General features: G+C 38.4%; 5 protein-coding genes and 1 pseudogene across 5 annotated transcripts; 4 read left to right on the top strand and 2 right to left on the bottom strand.

Annotated features, from left to right (window-relative positions):
- Positions 1–2,617: 2,617 nt before the first annotated feature.
- On the bottom strand, positions 2,618–4,921 carry LOC148932156 (G-type lectin S-receptor-like serine/threonine-protein kinase LECRK2). The gene has a single exon (XM_089064599.1). The coding sequence runs from the start codon at positions 3,425–3,427 to the stop codon at positions 2,723–2,725; it is 705 nt and encodes a 234-aa protein (XP_088920725.1). The 5' UTR covers positions 3,428–4,921; the 3' UTR covers positions 2,618–2,722.
- Positions 4,922–6,735: 1,814 nt separating this feature from the next.
- Positions 6,736–9,293, top strand: LOC148932155 (G-type lectin S-receptor-like serine/threonine-protein kinase LECRK3; annotated as a pseudogene).
- A 2,857-nt stretch (positions 9,294–12,150) lies between these two features.
- Positions 12,151–13,160, top strand: LOC148932154 (G-type lectin S-receptor-like serine/threonine-protein kinase LECRK1). Its single transcript, XM_089065012.1, has 2 exons — positions 12,151–12,819; positions 13,146–13,160. The coding sequence occupies exons 1-2, from the start codon at positions 12,151–12,153 to the stop codon at positions 13,158–13,160; spliced, it is 684 nt and encodes a 227-aa protein (XP_088921138.1).
- A 4,824-nt stretch (positions 13,161–17,984) lies between these two features.
- Positions 17,985–20,496, top strand: LOC148932152 (G-type lectin S-receptor-like serine/threonine-protein kinase LECRK3). The gene has a single exon (XM_089064413.1). The coding sequence runs from the start codon at positions 18,041–18,043 to the stop codon at positions 19,226–19,228; it is 1,188 nt and encodes a 395-aa protein (XP_088920539.1). The 5' UTR covers positions 17,985–18,040; the 3' UTR covers positions 19,229–20,496.
- On the top strand, positions 19,352–20,496 carry LOC148932153 (G-type lectin S-receptor-like serine/threonine-protein kinase LECRK2). The gene has a single exon (XM_089064414.1). It carries the CDS (start codon positions 19,352–19,354, stop codon positions 20,384–20,386), a length of 1,035 nt encoding a protein of 344 aa, XP_088920540.1. The 3' UTR covers positions 20,387–20,496.
- A 387-nt stretch (positions 20,497–20,883) lies between these two features.
- On the bottom strand, positions 20,884–21,504 carry LOC148932151 (uncharacterized). The gene has a single exon (XM_089065011.1). The coding sequence runs from the start codon at positions 21,502–21,504 to the stop codon at positions 20,884–20,886; it is 621 nt and encodes a 206-aa protein (XP_088921137.1).
- Between the last annotated feature and the right edge of the window lie 6,390 nt (positions 21,505–27,894).

The following is a 27,894-nucleotide window of genomic DNA, read 5'->3' as shown; positions in this document are numbered from 1 at the left end:
TTCTAGGGTTTCCCATCTCTACACTATTTATAAGCTTGGACTTTATTGGGCTAGGATGGGGATCCATGGAATGACTTAGATGTTGGGCTCACCCATTAGATAAATTTCTAATTAAATCAAATGATCCATGATTTAATGTATTATCAATGGGATATTATTTTGTTCCACTAAATTCTAATATTGCACTCCCATCTAAATCACCAAATTACAAATAACTTGGGTCCATTTTATTTTACAATATTTCCAGCGTTTAAGATTATCTTGATCCATCAATTTAATTCTTTTGTCTGCTATGTGACTTAAATTAAATTAATTATCCGAATAGTTTTCTAGTTTGAAACTTTATTTATAATTCGTAGAATAAATTCCAACTGCGCAGATTTCTTAATAATAAATTTCTTTTTCAAACACCTCTTTTGGAATCACTCCTTAGGGATTTAATCATACCACACTGGGCACGCGAATTCTATGAAATAATATTCCAATACCTTCTTGTTATTCAATTACTACCATCCAAAATATCATGTTTGAGTTACGTACAAACTCTCCCATATTGATAAGTCAAAGTGGCGTTTGATTAAATAAACAATATTGATATTAATTTCATAAACTAGAAAATACTAAACTTTCTGAAATATATTCTTACAGTAAATACCAATAAAGAATACATTTCGTATTAGATCCTTCAGTGTTTTACCACACCGGTGTTACTAATCTCTTCTTAGGTAAGAGAGAATTATCACAAACACCGTAACCATACTAATAGGTAGCCAAGGTCTATCTAGGTTGCGAATACGTTTTTCTTCTTACTAGATCTGGTCAAGTCTCCTACTGGTGAACACATTCTTAGTAAGAAGCCTTAGACTTGTTTATTATATTTCAATAATAAACTATTATATTATATTATTTATTCTCATAATTAGGTAAATAAGTGGATGTGGCGTTTCTTGTATACGTTCATGAGTTGACTATATAAAGGCATGTACGCTCGAAGCATCTTTTAGTATACAAACCCCAACAGTATGTGTATTTTGTGTAGTATATATAGCGTGTGTATTTTGTGTAGTGTGTGTATAGTTTGAAATGTGTGAAATTTGTGTAGTGTGTGAAATGTGTGTAGTGTGTGAAATGTGTGTAATGTGTGAAATTCGTATTGTGTGTGCAATGTGAGTAGTGCGGGAAATGTGTGAAATTTGTGTAGTGTGTGAAATGTGTGTAATGTGTGAAATTCGTATAGTGTGTGAAATGTGAGTAGTGCGGGAAATGTGTAAAATTTGTGTAGTGTGTGAAATGTGTGTAGTGTGTGAAATGTGTGTGTATGAAATGTGTGTAGTGTGTGAAGTGTGTGAAATGAGTGCAGTGTATGTAAAATGTGTGTAGTGTGTAGTGAAGCTATCTAATTTTATGACTATTTGGAATTACAATATTCTTACTTTGATATAGAATTCAAATCATAAAATTGAAAAAATCAGAATTATAATTCAATTCCAATTTTATACCCCCTCTGTTGGGGCTAAGATGACACATTCCTTAGCCGGGATGGGATTTTATGAGTTATTGATTAAGGGTAGTGATAAAATGCAAACTTATATATTATACAAACTCAAAACTCTTCAACACAACTTTAACACAGTTTTAATACAATATCAACATAGTGTAAGACTTCAAGATTTTAAAGTTAACACAGTATCAACACAATATCAACACAACATCAATCATTGACTACCGTTGAAATTCTGTTGATATTATGTTTTTTTGTGATCTGTTGACATTTTTCAATGGTCCAGATCATAGTTTTGAGTTTGTACAATATTTAGAGTTTTCATTTGATAACATCCCTATTGATTAAAGTGTTTAATTTGATAGAGAAAAGGTGAATATAAGTATTAAATTAGAGAGAGAAAGAAACATGAATATTTTAATAGGAGTGAGAAAAAATGATTGAGTGTATTAATTGGTGAGAGAGAGTTTCCAAAAAAGAAAATGTGTCATCTTAATTGGGACAAACTAAAAAGGAAAACGTATCATCTTAAGCGGGACAGAGGGAGTACATTTTTATGATACCAAACAATGGAATTAGAATTGGAGGAGCCTCTAATTCCAATTCCATAGCTCAAATTCGTGTTCCCGAACACACCCTTATATATCCATCTTTTTTACCAAAATTGCCATCATGAAAGATAAAACGCCACCATTTACTACACCACCAACCACCAAAATTACCCGCCCCCTCCTATTAATCGACTATTCCCAAACTTTGGATTATTTACCAAAATCTCTGCAAATCTGGTTCTACTACCTTTGTTGTGCTACATGGTTGATTATTTCTGCCGAACTGTCGATTCAATCTATGAATCGACCCAACACTTATTCGTCGGAGGAGAGGTCAACCTCAGAATCCTTCGCCCTTGAAACTCCAGTGGCGGATGGAGGAGATGTCATGCTCTGAATCCTTCAAACTAATTTGGTGTTGGGGAAGAAAAACTATAACTGCAAGAATAAAATTATATATAACATGAATAGTTACTGATTAAATTCAAAGAAAATAACTAATGGAACACATAATCGTTCTTATATATACTATACATATATATGCATCGCTAGAATTGATATTTCAAAGTTAATGATATTTGATTTTAGAGAAATAATAAGACATGCATTATGACATGCAAGTTACAAGACATTATCAAAAAAAAGAAAAGAATCACACTTTCGATTAAAACTAGATGGAACTTAAGAAAGAAGTAGGTCTTGGAGGTATGGGAATCTCCACAGTGCCCTCCAACATTAGCAGAACTTTCTTCATTGTTGGACGCAGTGATGGATCATATTGCACGCACCATATCCCGATCTTCACCATCCTCTCAACTTTTCTCTCCTCCACCATCTCATCCCCGACCAAACTCCCAATCTTCCTCGATGAATAACAGTCGTAAACCCATTCCTTAAGAATCGCCTCATCCTCAATCCTGCTATAATCAACACACTTCCTACAACATATGATCTCCAATAGCATCACTCCGAAGCTATACACATTTGCTTTCACTGTGATCGCCTGCTTCTGGCACCACTCAGGTGCAACATAGCCCTTAGTGCCTCTTATCCCTGTATATGTATTAGTTTGATCTTGCTTCATGAGCTTCGCCACCCCAAAATCTGATATCTTGGCACGCCAATTATTGTCCATGAGTATGTTCTGAGGCTTTATATCGCAGTGAATGATCTGCGTCTCACATTCTTGGTGCAGATACAGTATCCCCCTCGATATATCACGAGCAATCTCCATCCGTTCCTCCCATCTCAGCCGTTTCTCTGGATTGAAAAGTATGTCTGCGAGGGATCCATTGCTCATGTACTCAAACACTAGCAATTTGTTGTTGCCATCAAAGCAATAGCCTAGGAGCCGAACTAGGTTCCGGTGATACATTTTCCCAATTGTCTTCAGCTCTGTTTCAAACTCTATCTCTCCTTGTGCAAATTCCTTCTCCAACCTCTTCACCGCCACCGTTTTCTGGCCATTCTGCAGAACCCCTTTGAACACCGTGCCAGATGCTCCCCTCCCCACCTCTTCCTTGAAGCCGTTTGTTGCTTAGAACAAATGCTCAAATGTGAAATCTTGAAGCGAAATGCCCTCAACAAAGTTAGCTCCATCTTCCTTACTGATCTTCATGTAGACCTTCCGTTTCTGGTGAACAAAGATCACAGAAATGGACAAGGCCAAGACACCTATGGACATGAGCACAATGCCGATGATGATAATGTCTGTACGCCGCTCTTTTTTTATGATCACTTTACGGTCGGAATCGCCTCCCAAGTCTGGTACCGTGTCTGCAGAGCTGCGAACGAAAGCCACGTTTGAGTTTCCAAAATTCCGCCTGCCGTATCTTAACGAAAGCCACGATTGAGTTTCCAAAATTCCGCCTGCCGTATCTTAACGGAAGCCTCTGTATTGTTACCGGGCTGAACGGAAACAAAACCGGGAAGGCACTGACATTCCGGCGCACTATCCTGAAAAATACAGAAGGCGTTGGCTCCGCAGATACCTTTGGGAACACAGACGTCTTCCGTAGATGACCAACTCCTAGCCATGGTGAGATTACTGAGAGAGAGAGAGTAGATGCGGAAGATTCCTCCGACGTCGAGCCTCATGAGATTGATGTATCCCTGCGTAGGGAATCCACCATCGTATATATTCTTCAGAGGCAAGGTGCCGTTGAGCAGATAAAGCCGGCCGTCGCTGTCGAGGTTGAGAGAGTTGTTAATGTTACTACCTGCTCTGTCTGTAAATGATGAATAGTAAGAGTTAGGCGCTGAGTCAGGCGTGTTGATAGGATATTGCACGAGGTTTCCATCGTTCTGCATCTTCAGCTGAAAATCCCTCTCCCGTAGTCGGTCTCTGAGGCACTGGAGAAGATCTCTTTCCCCGGCGGGAGGCGCTGGCCGGGGAGCGTGTTGGTCGGGTGGTCGAAGCTCTGCCAGATAATTCTTGAATTTGAATCATAGAGAACGAAGTTGCCGTTATCATGCATTGACGCCGACACGATGGTTGCGTTGAGGCTGATGACGTCAACGTCTTGGCCTTGCCTTCGGCGGAGGACTAGCCGGCCCTCAGGGGATAGTAGAAGGGAGACGACATCGTCGGGGACGGTTGGATCGCTGTCTCTATTTGCTGTCCAGACAACGGTTTTGTCACGAAGAAAGCTCCCGACAGCGTAGCTGTTGACGCGTTAGGGGAAGAATCCAAAGGCGTAGAGGCCGGAAGGGGAAGGCCATGTGGAGTTGGAGGTGAGTGTGAGGGAAGAGCCTAAGGTGATGTTGGATGATCTTCTTTGAGCTTCTGCTGATGTAAAAGTGGTAGAAGTGAGGAGGAGAAACAAGATTGTTAGGATGGTCATTTTTGTCATACTAATAATGAATGCTAATTAGGTTTGGTTATCTTATAATGAAAAATTTAAGTATGAGACGTGAGACTTATTATTACTACTTAAATCATTTTATATTCAGACTGAGTCATTTATAATTAATTTCATTAAATATCGATATGGTTTTCTTTGTTGGACCCGAATTTGGAAAAAAATGTCTCCCACTTTAATTTTCAAGAGTGGACTGAGTCGCTTATTACTACGTGTCACATTTTTACTTATTATGTATAGCTATGGTCATGAACCAAGCTTTCAATGATATTTACTACTATAGATTTGTCAAATATCAATGTCGTAGCGTTGCGAATTAGTCAAATTTCAAATTTCCTAACAAAAGTCAACGTATTAGTCCTGCGTAAATAAATCGCATGTACTTCAATTTCTCACAACTTAGAAGAAAATTCATGATTCCAAAATATAGTTAATCTTTTTTTATATTTATATTTTTATTAGGTAACCTTTTTTTAAAAAAATATTTTGTATTTTTCAAATATTCATTTATCATTTACTCCCTTTGTCCCCAGTAATTGTCCATTTTTATCATTTTTATCTGTTCCTCATTAATTGGTAAATATGTCTCACATTCCACTAACTCATTTCATTCACATTATTTTAAAAAACTAATATTTTAGTAAAAGTGAGACTCATATTCCATCAACTTTTTCAACCTACTTTTCTTTACATTTCTTAAAACTCATGTCAGAATTAAAGTGGACAAATATTAGGAGACTGAGAAAGTATCATTTAATTATATAAATAATACTCCCTCCGTCCCGCTTAAGATGAACCGTTTTCCTTTTTAGTTTGTCCCAACTAAGATGACACATTTCCTTTTTTTGGTAACTTTCTCTCTCCAATTAATACACTCAACCACTTTTTCTCACTCCTATTAAAATATTCATCTTTCTTTATCTCTCTACTTTAATACTTACACTCACCTTCTCTTTCTCCAATTAAACACTTTAACCAATAACTCCTAAAACCCCGTGCCGGCTAAGCAATGTGTCATCTTAGCCGGGACGGAGGGAGTAGTACACAATTGGAAATTATAAGAAATATATCATCTACTATTCACAACAAATAGTCACATATTTTCATTTTCATCCATCCATCAATTTGTCTCATAGTACTCCATCCGTCCTCGATTAAAAGTCATACTTTGACCGGACACGAGTTTTAAGAAATGTAAAGAAAAGTTGATTGAAAAAAAGAGTGGAATGTGGGACCCACTTTTTTATATTGATTTTATAATAAAATGTGAGTTGAGTGAGTTAGTGGAATGTGGGACCTACTTACCATTTATGATAAAAATGAAATGTGACTCATAATTGACGACTGACCAAAATGAAAAAGTGAAACTCTTAATCAGGGAAGAAGGGAGTATTAAAAATAAAAAGTTACTTCCAATTCATTATACACTTTTTTATCATTTTCTTTACTACCTTATTTACATTTTCTCTATTTCTCTCCTATTTTATTATTAATTAATATGAAAAGGTTATTATAGATTTTTATCTTTTTCTTTACTACCTTATATACATTTTCTCTCTTTCTCTTCTGTTATTTTGTAGTATTAACATGCAGATTGTCCATCAATAGTAGTACTATTTTTTTAAGAAATGAGTGAGCATTACCAAAAAGTAAAATGAAATTCAAGAATAATATGATGAAATAATGACATATCCAATCAACACGCACTAGAATCAATACTAACTATTCAAAGATAAATAAAAGTACTGGTTAATAGAGGAAGATCAAGTCAATGCAATATCCCCTTTAAAGTGGTAAGTAGCATCATCAAACATTCAAACCAATACTAAGATAAACAAAAATGTCCATCCTCACAATTTTATTTCTCCTCCTTACTTCTACAGCAGCAGAAGCTCAAAGAAGATTCTCCAACATTACCTTAGGCTCTTCCCTCACTCCCTCCTCCAACTTCTCTTGGCCTTCCCCCTCCGGCATCTTCGCCTTCGGATTCTTTCCCCAACACGTCAACAACTACGCTGTCGGCATCTTCCTACCCGACAAAACCGTCGTCTGGACTGCGAATAGAGACAGCGATCCGACCGTCCCCAACGACGTCGTCTCCCTCCTACTAACCCCCGAGGGCCGGCTCGTCCTCCGCCGGACACAAGGCCAGGACGAAGACGTCATCAGCCCCTCCGCAACCATCGCCTTGGCATCAATGCATGACAACGGAAACTTCGTTCTCTACGATTCAAATGCAAGAATAATCTGGCAGAGCTTCGACAACCAGACCAGCACCCTCCTCCCCGGCCAGCGCCTCTCTCCCGGGCAAGAGATCTTCTCCAGTGCCTCCGAGACCGACTATAGAAAAGGGAATTTCAGGCTGAAGATGCAGAACGATGGATTCCTCGTGCAGTATCCTGTCAACACGCCGGACACAGCGACTTACGCTTACTATGCTGAAAAGCCAGACGGAGCAGTTAAAATCTCTCTTAACTTCGACAGCGACGGACGCCTTTATCAGCTCAACGGCAGCTTGCCTCTGCGGAATATATCCAATGGTCGACTCCCTACGGAAGGATACATCAATTTCATGAGGCTCGACGTCGGAGGAATCTTCCGCATCTACTCTTTTTCTCTCAGTAATATGACCACGACCAGGAGATGGTCCTCCGTGGTCGACGAGTGTGCTCCCAAAGGTTTCTGCGGATTCAATGCCTACTGCACTCTGAGGGATAGTGCACCGGTATGCCAGTGTCTTCCCGGTTTCGTGTCCATTCAGTACGGCAACAATACAGCCCCCTGTTCTAGAGACTTCTCGCTCCAGGGCTGTTCCAAAATTGACGATAGATTGAAGTCCGAAATGTTAAGAGTTGCAAATACCGAATGGTAAGAAAACTCGTATGAGAATGCGGTCATGACTGAAGAACAGTGCAGCAAATCATGCCTAGATGACTGCAACTGCGAAGCAGCCTTGTATGTAGGCAGCGAATGCAGAAAACAGAGGATTCCCATAAGATTTGGCAGGAGGACTCTAGGAAAATCAAACGTGGCTTTCGTTCGCGTTAGTACAGCCACGGTACCCGACTTGGGAGGCAATCCAGAGCATAAAATTGTCATCAAGAAAGAGCGGCGTATGGACATCCTCATCATTGGCATTGTTCTCATGTCTATAGGCATCTTGGTGTTGTCAATTTCTGTTATCTTTGTTCGCCACAAACGGAAGGACTACAGCAAGATCGGTAATGAAAATGGAGTTAACTTTATCGAGGGAATTTCACTGCAAGTTTTCACATTCAAGCATCTGTCCGAAGCAACAAACGGATTCAAGGAAGAGTTGGGGAGAGGAGCATCTGGCACAGTTTTCAAAGGGGTTCTGCAGCAGAAAATGGTGGCAGTGAAGAGGTTGGAGAAGGAATTCGCCCATGGAGAGATGGAGTTCCAGACAGAGTTGAAGACGATTGGGAAAATGTATCACCGGAACCTAGTCCAGCTCCTAGGTTACTGCTTCGACGGAGACAACAAACTATTGGTGTTTGAGTACATGAGCAACGGATCACTCGCGGACATACTTTTCAATCAAGAGAAACGGCTGAGCTGGGAGGAACGGATTGAAATCGCTCGAGATATATCAAGGGGGATATTGTATCTGCACCATGAGTGTGAGACGCATATCATTCACTGCGACATAAAGCCTCAGAACATACTCATGGATGAGAATTGGTGCACTAAGATATCAGACTTTGGGCTGGCAAAGCACCTAAAACAAGATCAAACTAATACAATTACTGGGATAAGAGGTACTAAGGGCTATGTTGCACCAGAGTGGTACCAAAAGCAGGCGATTACGGTAAAAGCAGATGTATATAGCTTTGGAGTGATGCTGCTGGAGATCATATGCTGTAGGAAGTGCGTTGATTGGAGTCGGAGTGATGATGAGGCGATTCTTGAGGAATGGGTTTACGACTGTTATGCAACGGGGAAGATTGGGTGTCTGGTGGGGGATGAGATGGTGGAGGAGAGGAAAGTGGAGAGGATGGTGAAGATAGGCATTTGGTGTGTGCAATATGATCCGTCGTTGCGTCCAACAATGAAGAAAGTTCTGCTAATGTTGGAGGGAACTGTTGAGATTCCGATACCTCCAAGTCCGAGCTCTTTCTTAAGTTCTATCTAGTTTTACTCGTTGGTTTTAATACGAGTTTTAATAAATTGTTTTGAGTGTGTTCAGGCTGCAGCTCTCATTTCCTACCTCTAGTTTATTAATCGTTGCCTTCTTGTTTTCCCAAAGGGATCTTCAAGCTTGTTTGTGTGGGGAATGAGCTCTCATTTCTATTGTATTTTAAAATTGCATATGTATAGTTTAATGTGTTGTGTGTGAAATAAGAATCCCACTTTTATTGACTATTGTGTAAGCTCCAACACAATCGTCCATGTTAAGATGTGACGGAACGGAACGTAACAAAGCAGATACATTGGTGATTCGCATCGCAGATTAAACTTATACGGTTAAGATGTGATGAGTCCTGTATAGTGGGCAATATTCATGTTGCCGCAGCAGCAACTCATGATCATGCACAAATAAGTTGCAACCACATGCCTCGATGACTGCAACTGCGAAGCAGCCTTCTTTAAAGACAGCCAATGCAGAAAGCAGAAGCTTCCATTCAAATTCGGCAGAAGGTCTATGAAAACTCAAACATAGCTCTCGTTCGCGCCATTCAAACCGGACAGAACCAGCTTTATTTAAACCGGTTTTGTTATTAATTGCATTGTTTATTTACTAATTGCCCCTCATTATATCTGAAATCTTAAAACAGACTTTATTCATAAATTAATATCTCATCAAATTATCAAATTAAATCTCTACTCCTACCCCATCGTATATATATGGCTGATACTTTTTGAGCGACCATAATCATCTCATAGTATATAATAGGAGTAGTAGTAGTTAATAATTTTTAGTCTCTATGCTTAATTTTCTTTTCTTCTCAGTTTGTTACTATATTTTATCATTTACATTACTTTTTTAGCGTCTCTTTCCCCCCTTTCTTATGCGATGTCTTTGTTGCGTTCTTTCAGATTATCTTTCTCTTGCTCGACTTGAGAACACATCTCATCGAACTCATCTCCTTGTGCATCTTTCTTTTATGCTGAAGATGAGCACAAAAAATGCATAAATTTAATTTCGTTCAGTAATGGATCCAATCCATATATCACTGACTGTATTTATAATTTTTTTTATTAATTTCTCTCTATCCCGTTCAACAAATGGAATTTACTAATAAGATGTGAATTTTTTTTAAATTGCCATTCTCTCTTTATTAACTGAAGAGAGTAATGACATGAAGATACTTATGTTATTTTTGCGATGACAAAGTATAAATCTATGTAAGAATGACGGCTCCCAGCATCTGGTAGAGTTTTATGGATGAAGACACTACAAGATCTAGAGAGTTCAGTATTAAAAATTAAAGCAGCTAGTGCAAATTAACTTTCGATACCATTTATGGTGGAGAGAATAGGTAGAATTAAATTTATTATTATTAATTATGAATTTGAGTTTAGTTAAATGGGGATAGAATAAGTTGAGTTAGCTATCGATCATATTTCATTGTATTCATTTTAAATTTTCAATTATTGATAATAATCAATTATTTATTTTTACGATATATACTTACATATAAAAGTATTCAGTATAAAGTGATGCGAGTTGGTGCGTATTTTTAATAAATTAAATTTTGAACTTCGAATTTTTAAGAATTTTCGAAGATTCTTTTGAGATTTTCCAATTTTCAATTTCGGTGATAGAATTTTTAAAAGTGATCGAATATCCAAATTCAAAATTTAAAGAGAATGAATTTTTTAAGAGTTATAATACATAAATTAAATTATAATCAAAGTAGAGAGAGTTGTGGACTAAGCTTTCAGTAATTCACAGCTCTAATCATATCATATTGGAATCTCGTAGCTTGACTTCGAAATCAAAGTCTACGTAATGAGTGAATATTAGAAAATTTATAACAAGACCTTAACATGACCCAACTATACGCCATTTTTAGTTTCTAAATTCATGTCCTACAAATAAAACGCGTTAACTACGGCCTATACTTACACGAGGGAGAGTGGATCCCATAAATAAAGCATGTAATTAATTGAATATAGTAATGAGTAATCAATACAAGAAAATATTCGCCAGTCAATACATAGTATTATGACATAGTATGACCAATTATATTAATATTTTTTTACAAGTGAAAATAGAGGAATACCTAAAATAGTCTCACCTAATAGGACATTCATTATTTTTGGAAAAAGACCAAGTATATTTTTGGGCTTTGTATATACACATACTAATAGTATAATACTCCATATAACGTATAGAAGTTAATTATAATAAGGTGATCTAAAAATTAATTTGATTATATATAATTCATGTTCACATAGCAAAATATAAAGTTAAAATACAATTGATTACTTCCACAAAAGTAGCAATTACATTCAAAATTATAAATAATTATAATTATCACAAAAGGTTTAATCTTATCAAAGTTACTAAATATATATACAATTTATTGTAATGACTACAAAAATAATCACGAAAACAATTGTTTAATAATATACACTTTATTATGATGTTACATCATGATTAATATCATATACTAAAAATTAATAAAATTAAGTCGCTATTAATGAATTGCATTAAGATATAATTTACTAAATAAAGACAAAAAGAAATAGAATGTTTTATTTCAACAAAAGTAATGAGCAAAACTAATAGCGATTTAATTACGAAAACAACTACTCTCTCCGTCCCGGCTAAGATGACACATTGCTTAGCCAACACGAGATTTTTGGAGTTATTGGTTAAAGTGTTTAATTAGAGAGAGAAGGTGTGTTCAAGTATTAAAGTAGAAAGATAAAGAAAGATGGATATTTTAATAGGAGTGAGAAAAAGCAGTTGAGTGTATTAATTGGAGAGAGAAAGTTACCAAAAAAAAGGAAATGTGTCATCTTAGTTGGGACAAACTAAAAAGGAAAATATGTCATCTTAAGCGGGACGGAGGGAGTATTATTCACCAAAATACATCTATACGTTATACTGGTATATGCGTATATGGAACTTGGAAGCATATATAATTATGTCAATGATGTTCACAGATAAATAAAAGTACTGGTTAATATAGGATGGTCAAGTTCATGCAATATCCTCTATAAAGTGATAAGTAGCATCATCAAACCCATACTCAAACAAACAACAATGTCCATCCTCACAATCTTGTTTCTCCTTCTCATTTCCACAGCATCAGAAGCTCAAAGAAGATCCTCCAACATCACCTTAGGCTCTAACCTCACACTCACCTCCAACTCCACATGGCCTTCCCCTTCTGGCGTCTACGCCTTCGGATTCTTCCCCCAACAAGTCAACAGCTACGCTGTTGGCATCTTTCTTCCCGACAAAACCGTCGTCTGGACAGCGAATAGGGACACCAATCCAACCATCCCCAATGACACCGTCTCCCTTCTACTATCCCCCGAGGGCCGGCTAGTCCTCCGCCGGAGACAAGGCCAAGACATAAACGTCATCAGCCTATCCGCAACCATCGCCTTGGCATCAATGCATGACAACGGCAACTTTGTTCTCTATGATTCCGATTCAAGAATCATCTGGCAAAGCTTCGACAACCCGACCAGCACCCTCCTCCCCGGCCAGCGCATCTCTAATGGGCAAGAGATCTTCTCCAGCGCCTCCGAGACCGAATACGGAAGAGGGATTTTCAGGCTGAAGATGCAGACCGATGGATTCCTCGTGCAGTATCCTATCAACACACCGGACATAGATGCATACGCTTACTATGTTCAAAAGCCAGACGGAGCAGTTAACGTCTCTCTCAACCTCGACAGCGACGGCCGCCTTTATCAGCTCAACGTTTATCAGCGACGACGACGAGCGGTGGCGGGTGCTGAGCATGTTAACTAATTAAGATGGATGTTTTGAACTTCAAGCGTAGTTGTGTCTTCATACATAGCTGCACTTTCTCTTGGTCATTTCCGCTGAATTTTCTTTGAAACACTTTAGTATTATTCGGATATTTTGCACTTGTTCCTTTCGTTTTAGAATCTTGAGACATCTTGTGGTATCATAGGGATTTGTTGAACCCTTAAGTTTTGATCATACTTTATAGTACTTATCCTTCATTATTTCCCTTGATTAAACCATTGACTTGCGACTCTGATAGTTCATTTAATACTTAGGTCAAGCCTCTTTAAATGAAACCCTAACCTATGTTAAATTCTTTTAAATCCGTTTTGGTAGCAGTCGCCGCATTTATTGTACCCTAGGAGGGCGGGCTGTTACATTAAATCTTACAAATCTCAATAAATAGTAGACAAAATATCAACAAAATGGTAATATCGTCATTATGTTATCATATGATAATTTTTGTGAATGTTTTTTTATATCAACATAGTGTATTACAAATATCAACAATATGACATAAGAATATCAACACATATTTATTGAGATTTTTACATGGTTTTATTGAGATTTTTTGATATATTTGATTATAAAAATCTGGTTATCAACATTTACGAAAACTAAAATAAAAAATATCAAATTTCATCATCCGAACGTCGTCGGAACATATGCAATTGAGATCTCGTTGGAATCCTTATAAAATTATCTTTAATTTGATATATTTTTTGTGAAAAAATAATTTAAATCGAGAAAGTTACGTAAATTTAAAGTTTTAAGATGATTTTAATGAGAGGGAATTGACATTAATACCCTCTAATTTTATTTATTAATTTCCTTAATTAAAAATATAATCCATGTGGCATTATTTCAACCACTAGATCTTCTAATCTAATGGCTAAGATTTAGTCTTAGTTTGGGATTGCTAATTAGTTAGTAATTAATCATTCCCCTATATATATGTATGGGGGGTTGCGTTAGTGTACTAACTAATTTACAGTAATAACTAATACTTTTCAATTCTGTGTATTAAAATTATCAACACAAAGTCATAATTACATCAATACAATATGTAAATTTAAATATCAACACAAACACATAAGTTTATCAACAAAAATATATTGATAAATTTATGTCTTTGTGTTGATATTTTTAACATACAAAATTGATATTAGTTATTAGTCACTCCCTCCGTCCCACAAAAGATGTCACACTTGTGGGAGGACACGAGATTTTAGGAGGTTTTATTTTGTGAGTTAAATGAAAAGAGAATATATTATTTTTATATTCATGTGAGAGAGAATTTTTTTCCAAAAAGGAAATGTGACATCTTTTGTGGGACAAACTAAAAAGGAAAGTATGACATCTTTTGTGGGACGGAGGGAGTATTACTATAACTTAGTTAGTATTTGATCACACACCTATGTATGGGGGTGCGTTATATTGCTAACTATTTAAGTTGCTAACTCTGCTAACTTATCAATACAGTGTATTAAAAATGTCAACACGGTGACATCAAAATGTCAACACGGTGACATCAAAATGTCAACACATAATATCAACACATTATATTGAAGTTTCAACAAAATTATGTGTTGTTGACATTTTAATGTGATCGTGTTGCCATTTTTAATACATTGCATTGATAAGTTAGCAAGTTATCAATTTAAGAAAGTTAACAATTGATCACACCCATATATTTATATATATAGGGGAACACTATATAGGGGAATGAACTAAAGTAACACCATATAGGGGAACTCTAGTTCGGTCTTTAGTTCATTCCCCTATATAAGGGAACACTATATAGGGGAATGAACTAAATTAGTTGTTATACTAGTACATCCCTATATATATATATAGATATAGATATAGATATGTGTTAAAATGACAACACCTCTTAAAATGACACTGTGACACCAAGTATCCAACAATATTAAACACTACACAACATTAATAGTATAAACGCTAGACAGCAATCTATAGATTGTTGTCTAACGTATTGGATATTGCTGGCCGAGAAAAATTGTTGTCTAGCGTATTGGATATTGTTGGCCGAGAAAATTTACCGTTGAACATTTTTTATGATTGCCACATGCCAGCTGATTATACGTCCATGTGCACAAATAATTGGCTAGGAATGATGATATGGTGTTACTTTAAGAAGTATTGTCATTTTAACGCACCCCGATAGATATATTCATTCTAGTCTATTAATTATACTTTGATTTTAAAGTGAAACAAATGTCTTTTTAAAGAGTCGACCGAGATTCAAGAAATTCTACAACTCTAGAATGGTGTACAATTACGGTTATCGCAACGGGAGCGACAAATAAGGTCTTCTGTTTCACTTTTACATTTTTAGTCATAATTTAATTTAAGTTCTTAAGCTTTAAAGGGGTTTATTGGTATGATGGAATGGAATGGTGGAATAGAGTGTGATTCCTACTTTCATTCTATTCATTTGCTTGGTGTGATGGAATGAATGAGTGAATGGATGAAAATGCAAAGGAAATCCAAGGAAATGGACATTTCATTCCAACCTCCATTTCATTCCAAGCTCCATTCCATTCCACCCTCGTTCCATTCCATCATACCAAGCATTCATTTGTTTCTTTCATACACAAGCGAATATATATACTCCCTCCGTGCCATAAAAATATGCACAAAAATGTAGTAGTTGTAAAAAAAGTTAATAGAAAATGTCTCGTTTTTATATATACTCTCTCCGTGCTATAAAAATATAGAATTTGATGACGACACAAATTTGATGCGAAATTGGTAAAATATGAGAACAATAACATTATTAAAATAATGTTAATAAAGAAAGAAATCAACCTCATAAAAACAAAAAAAATTGCTATAAAAGTGAAAGAAGACTAACTTTATTCAGAAAAGTTATTAATCTTTTAATACTCCCTCGTCCCACTCAAGATGGCCACATTATTGAGTGGTACGAGATTTTAGGAAGTGTTGTTAGGTGGAATAAAGTAGAGAGAAAAAAAGTAGTTGAATATCTTAATGAGGAGAGGAGAGAAAGGATGTTATTTCCAAAATTGGAAAGTAGTCATCTTGATTAGGACAAACAAAAAGAGAAAGATGGTCATTTTGAATGGGACGGAGGGAGTAATATATAACTGAAATAAATTTATAGAATGTGAAATCTATTTATTAATATAATAAAATTAAATAAGATATGTAATGATTAATGACAAACACTACCAATGGTGGACGCAGTAGGAGGGGGAAGAGTTCCATTTTCTTGATTTTTCTACTTTTAATTTTTTTTTAAATTCTAAAAATTATCTTCAATTCTCCCTAAGATATTGTTTTAGATGACTAAAAGGGGAAGGAGGGGCTAAACGAAATTAAAGAATTGATAATAACAAAGGTGAAAATGTAGCAACCGTGTGGTTGAGGAAGAAGAAAACGTTTTCAAAACAAATATTAATCACTCCTATTACTACTACGACTTGTAAAATGTGTAATGTGTGAATTTGTTGATAGCTTTAAAATGAGATCCTGTTCACTTATATGCTCCTATTTTAAAACATTTTGTTTTAAATAAAGTGCTGCTTTAAAAATGTGCAGTGTAAACTTTATTTTGAAATTATGGATTGTACACAAAATTTAAAAATGAGCAACCAATAGAAAATCTAATTATAGGGTTTCACGGCAAAAACCATCACTTACACTATAATTTTAATTTTCTTGTAATCTATGTAAATTCAATAATTCAAAAGTATTGGATTAGTAAAATGTTTATGTGTTTATAAGTGTTGCGTTTGTAACTTTTCATACTTCCTCCATCCACGAAAAATAGGACACATCGTGAATGACATGGATTTTAATGTGAAATTGGTAAAGTAAGAGAGAAGTAGTGTTAGTGGAATGTGTGGTTCATATTATTAGTAAGAGAGAAGGAAAAAAAGGAAGAAAGAAGTTGTTGAAAACTTTCCTTTTTAAATATTCTCTATTTTTTGTGGATAACCAAAAATGGCAAATATGCTCTATTTTACGTTGACAGAGAGAGTATGATATATTTTTATATATAGGGATCGTGATTAATTCTTGATAACTTATCAGTTTATTAATTTATAAATATTACTAGTTAGATAACACAAAACATACCAGTTTCTTGGTAATAATAATTCGTTGATTCATAGATATCAGTTGAATTTTATAATATTGAAAGCAATTAATTTTAATTAATTAGCGAAATAAGTTCTTAAATTCTCATTTTTTAGTTATCAATTAATCACAATTACATATATATACTTTTCTTTGTCCCATAAAAATAGAAATTTTGGGAATATCAAGGTTTTTAAGAAAAGGAAGGAAAATATAAATTAAATTAGTAGATAATGAGACCCACACCATTAATTATACGATGTGTGTTTTAAAATAGATTTTGGGAATATCAAGATTTTTAAGAAAAGGAAGGAAAATATAAATTAAATTAGTAGATAATGAGACCCACACCATTAATTATACATGTGTGTTTTAAAATAAAATTGAATTGCTTTTCATGAGTAAATCAAAATAGCACAAAGAGTCTATTTTTATAAGGACAAATTCACTGGTATTATAGTAGAACCCCCTGCCAATAAAATCGTGGGAGGGGGTGTTTGTTTAAGCCCGATAGAGAGAGAGGGAGACATATTCCACACCATTATTGACACTACACATATTCTCACTTTGGCTGTGGGAAATCCGAATGACGTGGCAGACTGTGGGAAGTTATAGTGACGTGACATAATGTGTTTCTAGTTAGTCCTAGCTAGTGCTGGGCTATTGGCCAGTCTGTGCTATGGTAGATACTCTTACGTTAGATGGTGACAGTATTGGAGGAGTTGACTCAGATCTTGATATGTCCAAAATTAAATTACTATGCAATTTCATACGGTTGTGGACATCTACTATCATGAATAAGTAGGACCAAGCTTTCATGGAAATTTACAGCTCTTATTCTGTCATATTAGAATTAAGTCAACGTAATAGACATGACACAAGAGTGGATGTTTCTATCATACAAATAAAACGCGTGATCTACGGCATACATATACCAGAGGGAGAGTGTAGCCCATAAATAAAGCATTGACATTGAGTAATCAACTCTCAGAGTAAAATCAATAATAACTATTCATACATAAATGAAAGTAATGGTTAAAATAAGATGGTCAGTAGTAGCCTCAAACCAATACTCAGAAAAACAGCAATGTCCACCCTCACAATCTTGTTTCTCCTCCTCGTTTCTACAGCAGCAGAAGCCCAAAGAAAATCATCCAACATCACCGTAGGCTCTTCCCTCACACCCTCCTCCAACTCCTCCTGGCTTTCCCCCTCCGGCGTCTTCGCCTTCGGATTCTTCCCCCAACACGTCAATGGCTACGCTGTCGGCATCTTTCTTCCCGACAAAACCGTCGTCTGGACAGCAAATAGGGACACCAATCCAACCGTCCCTGACGATGTCATCTCCCTGCTACTATCTACCGACGGCACGCTAATATTGCGCCGGAGGCAAGGCCCAAATGTAGAGGTCATCAGCCCCTCCACAACCATCGCGTCGGCATCAATGCTCGACAATGGCAACTTTGTTCTCTATGATTCCGAGTCCAGAATCATCTGGCAGAGCTTTGACAACCCGACAGACACCCTCCTCCCCGGCCAGCGCCTCCTGGAGAGGGAAGAGATCGTCTCCAGCGCCTCGGAGACAGACTATGGGAGAGGGAGTTTCAGGCTGAAGATGCAACATGATGGAAACCTCGTGCAGTATCCTGTCAACACGCCGGACGCAACGCCTTACGGTTACTATGCATCAGAAACAAACACGGATGGTAACGTCTCTCTCAACCTCGACAGCGACGGCCGACTCTATCTGCTGCACAACGATAGAGTGACTCTGCAGAATATATCCAATGGTGGACTCACGCAGGGATCCATCAATTTCATGAGGCTCGACGTTGGAGGAATCTTCCGCATCTACTCTCTCTCCCTCGCTGACCTCAACTTGACCAGGAGATGGTCCTCCACGGAGGACGAGTGTGCTCCGAAAGGTATCTGCGGAATCAACGCCTTCTGTATTCTGATAGATAGTGCGCCAGAATGTCAGTGTCTTCCTGGTTTCGTCTTTGTTCAGTCTGGCTGTCAAAGAAACTTCTCGGCGCAGGGATGTTCCAAAACAGACAATAGACTGAAGTACGATATGAGAACAGTCGAAAACACCGTATGGGAGGATAGCACGTGTGAGATCTTGCAAATGATCATGAGTGAAGAAGAGTGCAGCAAAGCATGCCTCGATGACTGCAACTGTGAAGCAGCCTTCTATAAAGACGGCCAATGCAAAAAGCAGAGGCTTCCGTAAAGATATGGAAGAAGGTCTCTAGAAGACTCAAACGTGGCGGCTCTCATTCGCTTCGGTACAAACACGGTACCCGACATTGGAGGCGATTCGGACCGTAAAAGAATCATCAAGAATGAGGGGCGTATGGACATCCTCATCATCGGAATTGTTCTCATGTCCATAGGCGTCTTGGCGTGGTCAATTTCTGTGATCTTTGTTTGCCAGAGACGGAAGGACTACATGAAGATCCGTAAGGAAGATGGAGCTAGCTTTGTCGAGGGCATTTCGCTGCAAGTGTTCACATTCGAGCATCTGTCCGAAGCAACAAACGGCTTCAAGGAAGAGGTGGGGAGAGGAGCATCTGGCACGGTGTTCAAAGGGGTTATGCAGAATGGCCTGAAAATGGTGGCGGTGAAGAGGTTGGAGAAGGAATTCGCACAAGGAGAGATAGAGTTCCAGACTGAGCTGAAGACGATTGGGAAGATGTATCACCGGAACCTAGTCCGGCTCTTAGGTTACTGCTTCGATGGAGACAACAAACTATTGGTGTTTGAGTATATGAGCAACGGATCCCTTGCAAACGTACTTTTCAATCAAGAGAAACGACCAAACTGGGAGGAACGGGTGGATATCGCTCGAGATGTATCGAGAGGGATACTGTATCTGCACCAAGAGTGCGAGACGCAGATCATTCACTGCGATATAAAACCTCAGAACATTCTAATGGACGATAACTGGCGTGCAAAGATATCTGATTTTGGGCTGGCAAAGCTACTGAAACAAAATCAGACTAATACAATTACTGGGATAAGAGGCACTAAGGGCTATGTTGCACCAGAGTGGTTCCAAAAGCAGCCGATCACAGTGAAAGCTGATGTGTATAGCTTCGGAGTGATGCTGTTGGAGATCATATGTTGTAGGAAGTGTGTTGATTCGAGCAAGAATGAGGATGAGGCAATTCTTGAGGAATGGGTTTACGACTGTTATGCAAAAGGGAAGATTGGGAGTCTGGTGGGGGATGAAACGGTGGATGAGAGTGATGTGGAGATGATGGCAAAGATAGGGATATGGTGTGTGCAGTCTGAGCCGTCGCTACGTCCAACAATGAAGAACGTTCTGCTAATGTTGGAGGGTATTGTCGACATTCCTGAACCTCCTAGTCTTACTTCTTTTTCTTAAGTTCAATCTAGCTTTACTATGAGTGTGCTCTCTCTGTTTATGAACTAATGATCTTGTTGGATTCGAAACAAGTTTTAATAAATTGATTGAGTCATGTATTATAAGTGAAATGTAATGTGTTGTGAGTGCAATGAGGGTGGGTGTCTGTTAAAATTGAGAATCAAAATTTAATTGTTTTTTTTTTTTTTTGATAATTAAATCAAATATATATCAACAAAAGGATTTTGTACATCACATACTCGGGTATACCCGAGGGAACATGTCAAAAGACAAACTAAAACAATAACAAGCTAGTACATCACCGAAGGTGTGAAAACCGACAACACCATGAGTTATCCATCTAAACCAATGCGGCGGGCATCATTAAAACCCCTTGAGGGAAAAACCCCGTGGGATAAAACCCCCCAAGGGGAAAAAGAGTACCCTGACGAGTAACTCGTGATGCGCCATCTAAAGGAGACAAGAACACATTCCAAGAGAGTCTTCATAATCCTCGGTCACGTAGATGTAGAGCAACCTGCTTGGTTGTAACGAGAATAAAGCAAGCTATACGTAACCTCTTTGATCTGAAAGAGCACCCGGTTCGTGTCCCAAGCTTTTCCATCAAAAATAACAGCATTACGCCATTTCCAGATATGAGAAACCCTGGCCATTAGCGCTATCCGTTTCGCGATCTGAATGATGGCCGAGCCTCTCTTGTATCGTCTTGCCCATTTAAAAACGCTCTTAATTGTTGTAGATCTTCTCTCGGTACCCAGCCAGAGCATAATTTGGCCCCAAACCGCCCATGTCTTAGTGCATTTGAAGAAGAGATGCTCATTTGACTCTTCAAGGGAGCCACACAGTTGACACGTACGATCCAAGTTCAGGAAGAGCAATATGTCTCTTGTGGTGAGACGACCACGTAGGGCCAACCATGTGATGAAGGAGTGTTTCGGCGGAACAATGTCTTTCCATACATATGTTGGCCAGGCCAGCCTAGTCCCCTTTGGGCGAAAGAACTCGTAGGCTGCGCTGACACCACTAGAAGCGAACCAAACTTCCCATTTCCGAATGATCTCCTGCCTTGTATTATTTTCTAGCAGCTGGTCACGGATATTCAGCAGCTTCTTGATCATTGTTGAGTCATTGTTCTTGTGCGATGTCCACTCCCAAAGGGTCCTTGTTTGTAAGTACTCTCCGTGTATCCACCTTATCCAGAGTGAGTCCTTCTTCGTGTCACATTCCACGTCTTAAGATCCCTGAGAACGAGCCCTCCTTCCTCCTTTGGTAGGCACACTTCTTTCCAAGCAACTTGCGCATATTTATTTCCCCATAGGAAGGACCGAGCCACTCCAGGTCGATGACCGTGTGCGGGACGGGAAAAGCTTGGAGCCAGAAGGACTCAACACCCTGCAAAACGGATCTAATTAATTCCAATCTGCCTGCAAAGGACAGAGTCTTACCTGGCCATTTTTTGACGAGCGCCGTCAGCTTGTCAACAAGAACTCCGTAGTCAGACACAACAAGCCGCTTTGATGCGAGCGGGATTCCAAGGTACTTGATGGGCAGTGTCCCTTCGGGAAAACCAAATAGCTGGAGTAGATTTTCCTTTGGCACACGGAGCGCCCCTGCAATAAACATGTTAGATTTGGATTGGTTGACCTCCAATCCTGAGCAAGCTGAGAACTCCGCCATGGCTTGTACTAAAGCCTGCGTGGAAACTACATCTCCTCTGCCAAAAAGCATAAGGTCATCTGCAAAAATAAGATGAGTGATACGAGACCTATTGCATGTACTATGAAAATGATAGGCCCCGGTAGTACGAATGGAAAGCAAGCGAGAAAGGTATTCCATACAGAGATTAAATAGTGAGGGGGAAATAGGATCACCTTGACGAAGTCCCCTCTTATCTCGGAAGTAGCCGTGGTGGCTTCCATTAATAGTTACTGTGTAGGACGGGGATGAAACACATTCCATAATCCAGTGTACAAAAATTGGGTGAAAATTAAGCCCAGTCAGAACGTCCGTGAGGAAGCTCCAATTTACTGTATCATAAGCCTTTCTAAGATCAATTTTCACTGTGCATCTCGGCTGGCCCCTCTTGACTGCATAGCCCCGCATGATTTCTTCTGCCAGATAGATGTAATCCATAATACTCCTGCCTTTGGTGAAGGCAGATTGTGCAGGACTAAGGATTTTGGTAGAATCTGCTCCATTCTCTTGGAAAGAATCTTCATTATGACTTTATAGGCCACATTGCAGCACGCTATCGGGCGGTAGTCACTAACTTTGGGATTAGTAGTTGTTTTCGGAATGAGGGAGATAGTGGTAGAGTTGATGCTTTTGAGAAGCTGGGCGGACCTGAAGAATTCTTTGACGGCATTTACTAGGTCTTGGCCAATGAAGTCCCAATTCTTTCTGTAAAAGGCCGACGTGTAGCCATCTGGCCCCGGGGCCTTGTCAATGTTGATGTAAAAGGCCTCATTCTCTGCGTCGCTCAAGCAGTATCCCCTATGAAAGACATCTCCACTCAGCGGCTGGACAGTACTCTCCGTTCCCAGAAGGCCTTTATAGTACTGGATGAAATTTTCAATGATCTCAACCTGATCCTTTTTCATCGACCCATCATCCCGAGATAGGAAAGTTATCATGTTTCTAGTGTTGTTTCATTTCACCAGAGAGTGGAAGAAGGACGTATTTCTGTCACTTTGCAGCCTATGCTTGAGCCTTGCTTTCTGAGCAAAGAAAGCTTTCTCCGAGTCACTGTAGTGAACCAACTTAGGTGTGATCTCACGGATACGATTCTGAATAGCTACGTTGGTGGTGTCTCTGTCGGCTGCAAGTTGTAAAGCCTCCAGCTCCTTTGTCAGGTCCATGACTTGGTGGGAGAGATTACTATATTCTTTGAAGTTGAAAGCCTTGAGGGAGGTCTTGAAAGCCTTGCCTCTCTCCATAAGCGCGTATTGCATGCTCCCCCTTACAGGTATTCTCCAGTTCTCTTTGAGTAAACGATCGAACCCTGCATTTGTTAGCCAATAATTGAAAAGTTTTAAGGGTTTAGGGAAGGACCTTAGCTCGCCAAACAGCGAGGCAATTGCAGGGGAATGGTCTGTCCTAGCTCCCGGAGGGGGAAACTTGGCATTGATTAGATATCCCACATTGTGCCATCCCTCATTCACTATGATTCGATCAATTTTGCTAAAGACTCGTCCATTTGTCCAAGTGAACTCACATCCAGTCGCCATGACGTCCTTCACACCAAGGAGGGCGCACATCTGGACCAGATTTCTAGATTCCTTGTTCGGAGTACGCCTAGTGCCTCCTATTCTTTCTTCTGGCGCCATGACACAGTTGAAATCTCCACTAATGAGGAAAGGATCAACCTGCCCACAAAATTTAATGACCGAGGCCCAAATACAGTCTCAATCGCCATTAGTGTAGAGGCCATAGACAATAGAAAAATTAAATTCATTCAAAGTACGAAGGCACCTGATCCTTGTATGAATGACTCGGTCTTCTATACTTGCAACATTCACTGCCGCTGTTTGAGGATTCCAGATGAGAAAGATTCTCCTACCGTTGATAACCGCTAGATTGTTAGCATGGTGCCAATCCGGGAAGTAAGAAAGCAAGAAAGAATCCATGCTACTCTGGTCCATTTTTGTTTCTAGCAGACCTATAACATCAATCTTGTTTTTCTTTATGAAGTCAACAACCGGAGGCTGCTTTTTTAGCACTTCATACCCCTAACGTTCCAGGTTGTGACTATCATCTGGGTTTACGTCCGCCGGCGTTCTTCTTCCACTTCTTATTTGGTGGTGAGGGGACAGCTTTCTTGAAGCTGTGATTGCCCTTCGCATTATTGGGTTTCTTCATGGCTTGACCCGCCTGTTTCTTTTTATCCACTTTAGCTTTGCCTTTCTGAGGTTCAGCTGCCTGTGGTTCAGTTGTCACTATATGCTCTGGTTCTGAGGTCTTCTTATCATCCTTGCTCCTGTCAGAGACAAAACTAGACCCGTTAGAGGAACTAGAGGAGGATTCAGAGTTGCCACTTGTTGTTTCCTTTGGTGGGGTTGCAGGGATTTCATGAGCTTCCCAATCGTCCACCACATGTGTCTCCATTTCATGTAGCAGCTCTGTAAATCTCACGTTCTGGAGCGATTTGATTTGTTTATCCTGAACAGTCTCAGAGTCACGGCTGCTGGATGAAGATCCCGATGTTCAGCTGTTTTCAAAAGAGCAACTTGTCTCAGGTTTATCCCCTTTGGAAGCTACACGGCTACCCATTTCCGTCTTGGAGGTTCCCTCCGTCTCCTTCAGGTCCTCATCCCTCAAGGCATCAAATCTGTTTGGTGAGGGATGTACTTCAATGTTGGAGGCGGGCTTAGCACCACCGCCGTGATTGCTAGCAAAGGGGGTCTTGCCATGGCGCTGACCCGTCGGTGTGCCTGTCGGTTTGTTATTTGCAAAGGTATCCTCTGCATTGTTTACAGGAGTTCGCGAGACATTCCTTGGCCCACAGGGGGCTGGTAGTTATTACGTCCTCCCTGTTGCTTCATCTGAGCTCCATTGTAGATTTTTCGGCCTCTAGCCTCCGCACCCAGGCAGTCACATGTGAAGTGACCAAAACCATGGGAGATTTCTTTTTTAATTCTAGAGTAAAACTTAGATTCCATATTTGTCCTGTACTTTTTTTTAAATTCGAGTTTGGGAGAGACGCATTACTGTCATGCGTCTCCTTTTAATGAAACGCACGAGCGTCATGCGTTTTAGGGTAAGACGCATAGAGATCATGCGTCTTTGAATTTTTTTGAATTTTTTTTTTAATTAGAAGACGCATAAGCGTCATGCGTCTCTTCGTCGAATTAAACTGACGCGAGCAGAGGCAGAAGCTTCATTCTGCACAGGTAGGGGTGAGCAAAAAAACCGAAAACCGAATATCCGAACCGAACCAAACCGGAAATTTGAAATTCGGTTCGATTCGGTTTTGAAATCTTAAAAATTTCGGTTTTTCGGTTCGGTTCGGTTTTGTAAAAAACCAAACCGAAAAACCGAAAAACTGAATTTTATTTTAATATATATATAATACTTGGTATTTAAAGCTCCAACCCTAATCCTCTTCTCCAAAATCACGCCTCCTCTTCTCCAAAATCAGATTTCTCCATCTCCAAATTCCATCCGTCGCCCATCTCTTCTCCACCCATCTTCTCCGACCTCCAATCGTGCTCCACAGTCCAAATCCGACGCCGGCGCCCCTTCGCCCGACTCCCCTCCACTCCAGCCGTGCTCCAAACCCGACGCCGACGCCCTCCACCCGAGTCTTCACGCCGGCGCCCTCCACCCGACATCTCGTCTCCTTCCAGCCATCCTTATTTTCTAAATTATCCGATAGAATATTTGAAACTTGGAAGATACTACTCCATTAAAGAGTGAACACTTGGTTTGAAATTTTATTTTGGTTGTATTTGTTGTTATGACTTAAATATTCACATTTTATTGGTTGATGGATGCTAATTTTGGTTGATGGATGTTAATTATGTTAGGGTTTGATGATTTCTTTTCTTTTTCGGTTTTTTCGGTTTTTCCATACAATTTCGGTTTTTCGGTTTTTGGTTGAAATTCAAAACAATTTCGGTTTTTCGGTTTAATTCGGGTTTTTAAGTTCGGTTTTCGGTTTTTCGGTTTTCGGTTTCGGTTCGGTTTTAGTTTTACCCTAAATTCGGTTTTTCGGGTTCGGTTCGGTTTTTCGCCCAAACCGAACCGAAACCCGAATGCACACCCCTATGCACAGGAGAGAAAGGGGCAGGCGATTTTTCCGGCGATTCTCGCCGATTTCCAACATATTACAGTAAGTTTTCTTCAATCTTTCAATATTTATCCCTTAATTCGGTATTTACTGCATATTTTGTGTAGATTTCTCCCAATTTTGTAAATTAGGGTTTATTACAAATTGTTCAATTTTGACTGATGTTTTGTTGTTTTGTTAGCTATAATGGATTTTATTGGTGAAATTGATTCTATAGTATAGTTTTTGATATATTTGAGATGCTTGGTGTTGTGATTTTGGTTGTGATATTGTATAAACCATTTTTCCCTTCTTTGAGATATGATTACGTGACTTTGTTTTGCTTGTTTGGATCAAGTAGGATAATAGGATATTCCTTATTTATAGATAAGAATCATGAGATACATTATTAATCACTTACAACAGAACTTTGTTTTCAAAATTTAATTGTTTAGGAGTTAGTTTAGCTGTTTTTTCTAGCTTATAATATCGCAATGTATTGTAATTTGTACTCAACTCTTCCAAAATATAGTCATTAAAGATATTTCCCTCTTTTCTCCCCTCGTGTCCAATTTTCTCCCATACATGGCAATTTATTCATCTTCTTCCATAGATTTTTTTGCATTTTTGATTCTCCAAATTTCATAATATCTTCCAAGAAATTTGTCTTTACAGATTGCGAGTGACAAAAGATCCCATCTAAATTTGCAGGAAAATCAACGCTGAAATCAGTTATGTTGGATAGTTTGATTGAAGGTTTTCTGTGCACATCGTCAAAAGGAAAATAAAACACAATCCAATAGATATTAATAGAAGTCAGGCCCAATACTTCAGTTTAAACAGCTCATGGTTTTAATAAACTAAGCCCAGAGAATAAAGAATTAAAACATTCTCAAGTACTAAAATGACTAGAGATGTCAATGTAGTCCATAATTCGTGAACGGGCTTGAATAGCCCGCTGAATATAAAAGGTTAGGGCTGAAAATTTCTAGCCCTAAAAAATTACAGCCCGATTAGCCCGCACCCGATTAACCCGCAGCTCGTTAGGGCCAGACCCGAAAACCCGATGGACTGGCCGGAAAAACCTGATAAAATTTCTATCGTTCTATTTGTTTGAGTCTAATTCGACACTTCATTGGTTATTTTATAATATAAATTATTAAAAAGTTAACTTTCAATTTTAAATATATAAATTATGTATTAAAATTTTATTAACATAATAATAGATAGGGTCCTATTCTAATGCTTATAGCACCCTAATCCAAAATCAAGACTAAATCTCCACCCTTGGATTTTAAAATGAGTGGATGAGATTAAAGCTCACAAATCTCAATAAATAGTAGACAAAATATCAACAAAAGGGTAATATCGTCATTATGTTATCATATGATAATTTTCGTGGGTGTTTTTTTATATCAACATTGTGTATTACAAATATCAACAATATGACATTAGAATATCAATACAAGGACAAGAAAATATCAATACATTTTTATTGAGATTGAACATGCATAATATTGAGATTTTGCCTACAATATATTGAGATTTTTTGTTGCATTTGTTGATAAAAGCTGCTTATCATCATGCACAAAAATTGAAATATAATTTATCAAATTTCATCACCCGAACATCGTCGGTACATATGCAATTGAGATCTCGTTGGAATCCTTATTAAATTATCTTTAATTTGATATATTTTTTGCGAAAAAATAATTTAAATTGAGAGAGTTACGTAAATTTA

Source organism: Salvia hispanica, chromosome 2, assembly GCF_029641045.1.
Source record: "Salvia hispanica isolate PSC_SH4W2 chromosome 2, Shi_PSC_v1, whole genome shotgun sequence".
NCBI classification, from domain to species: Eukaryota; Viridiplantae; Streptophyta; class Magnoliopsida; order Lamiales; family Lamiaceae; genus Salvia; species Salvia hispanica.
This window is presented reverse-complemented; position numbering and strand designations above follow the sequence as displayed.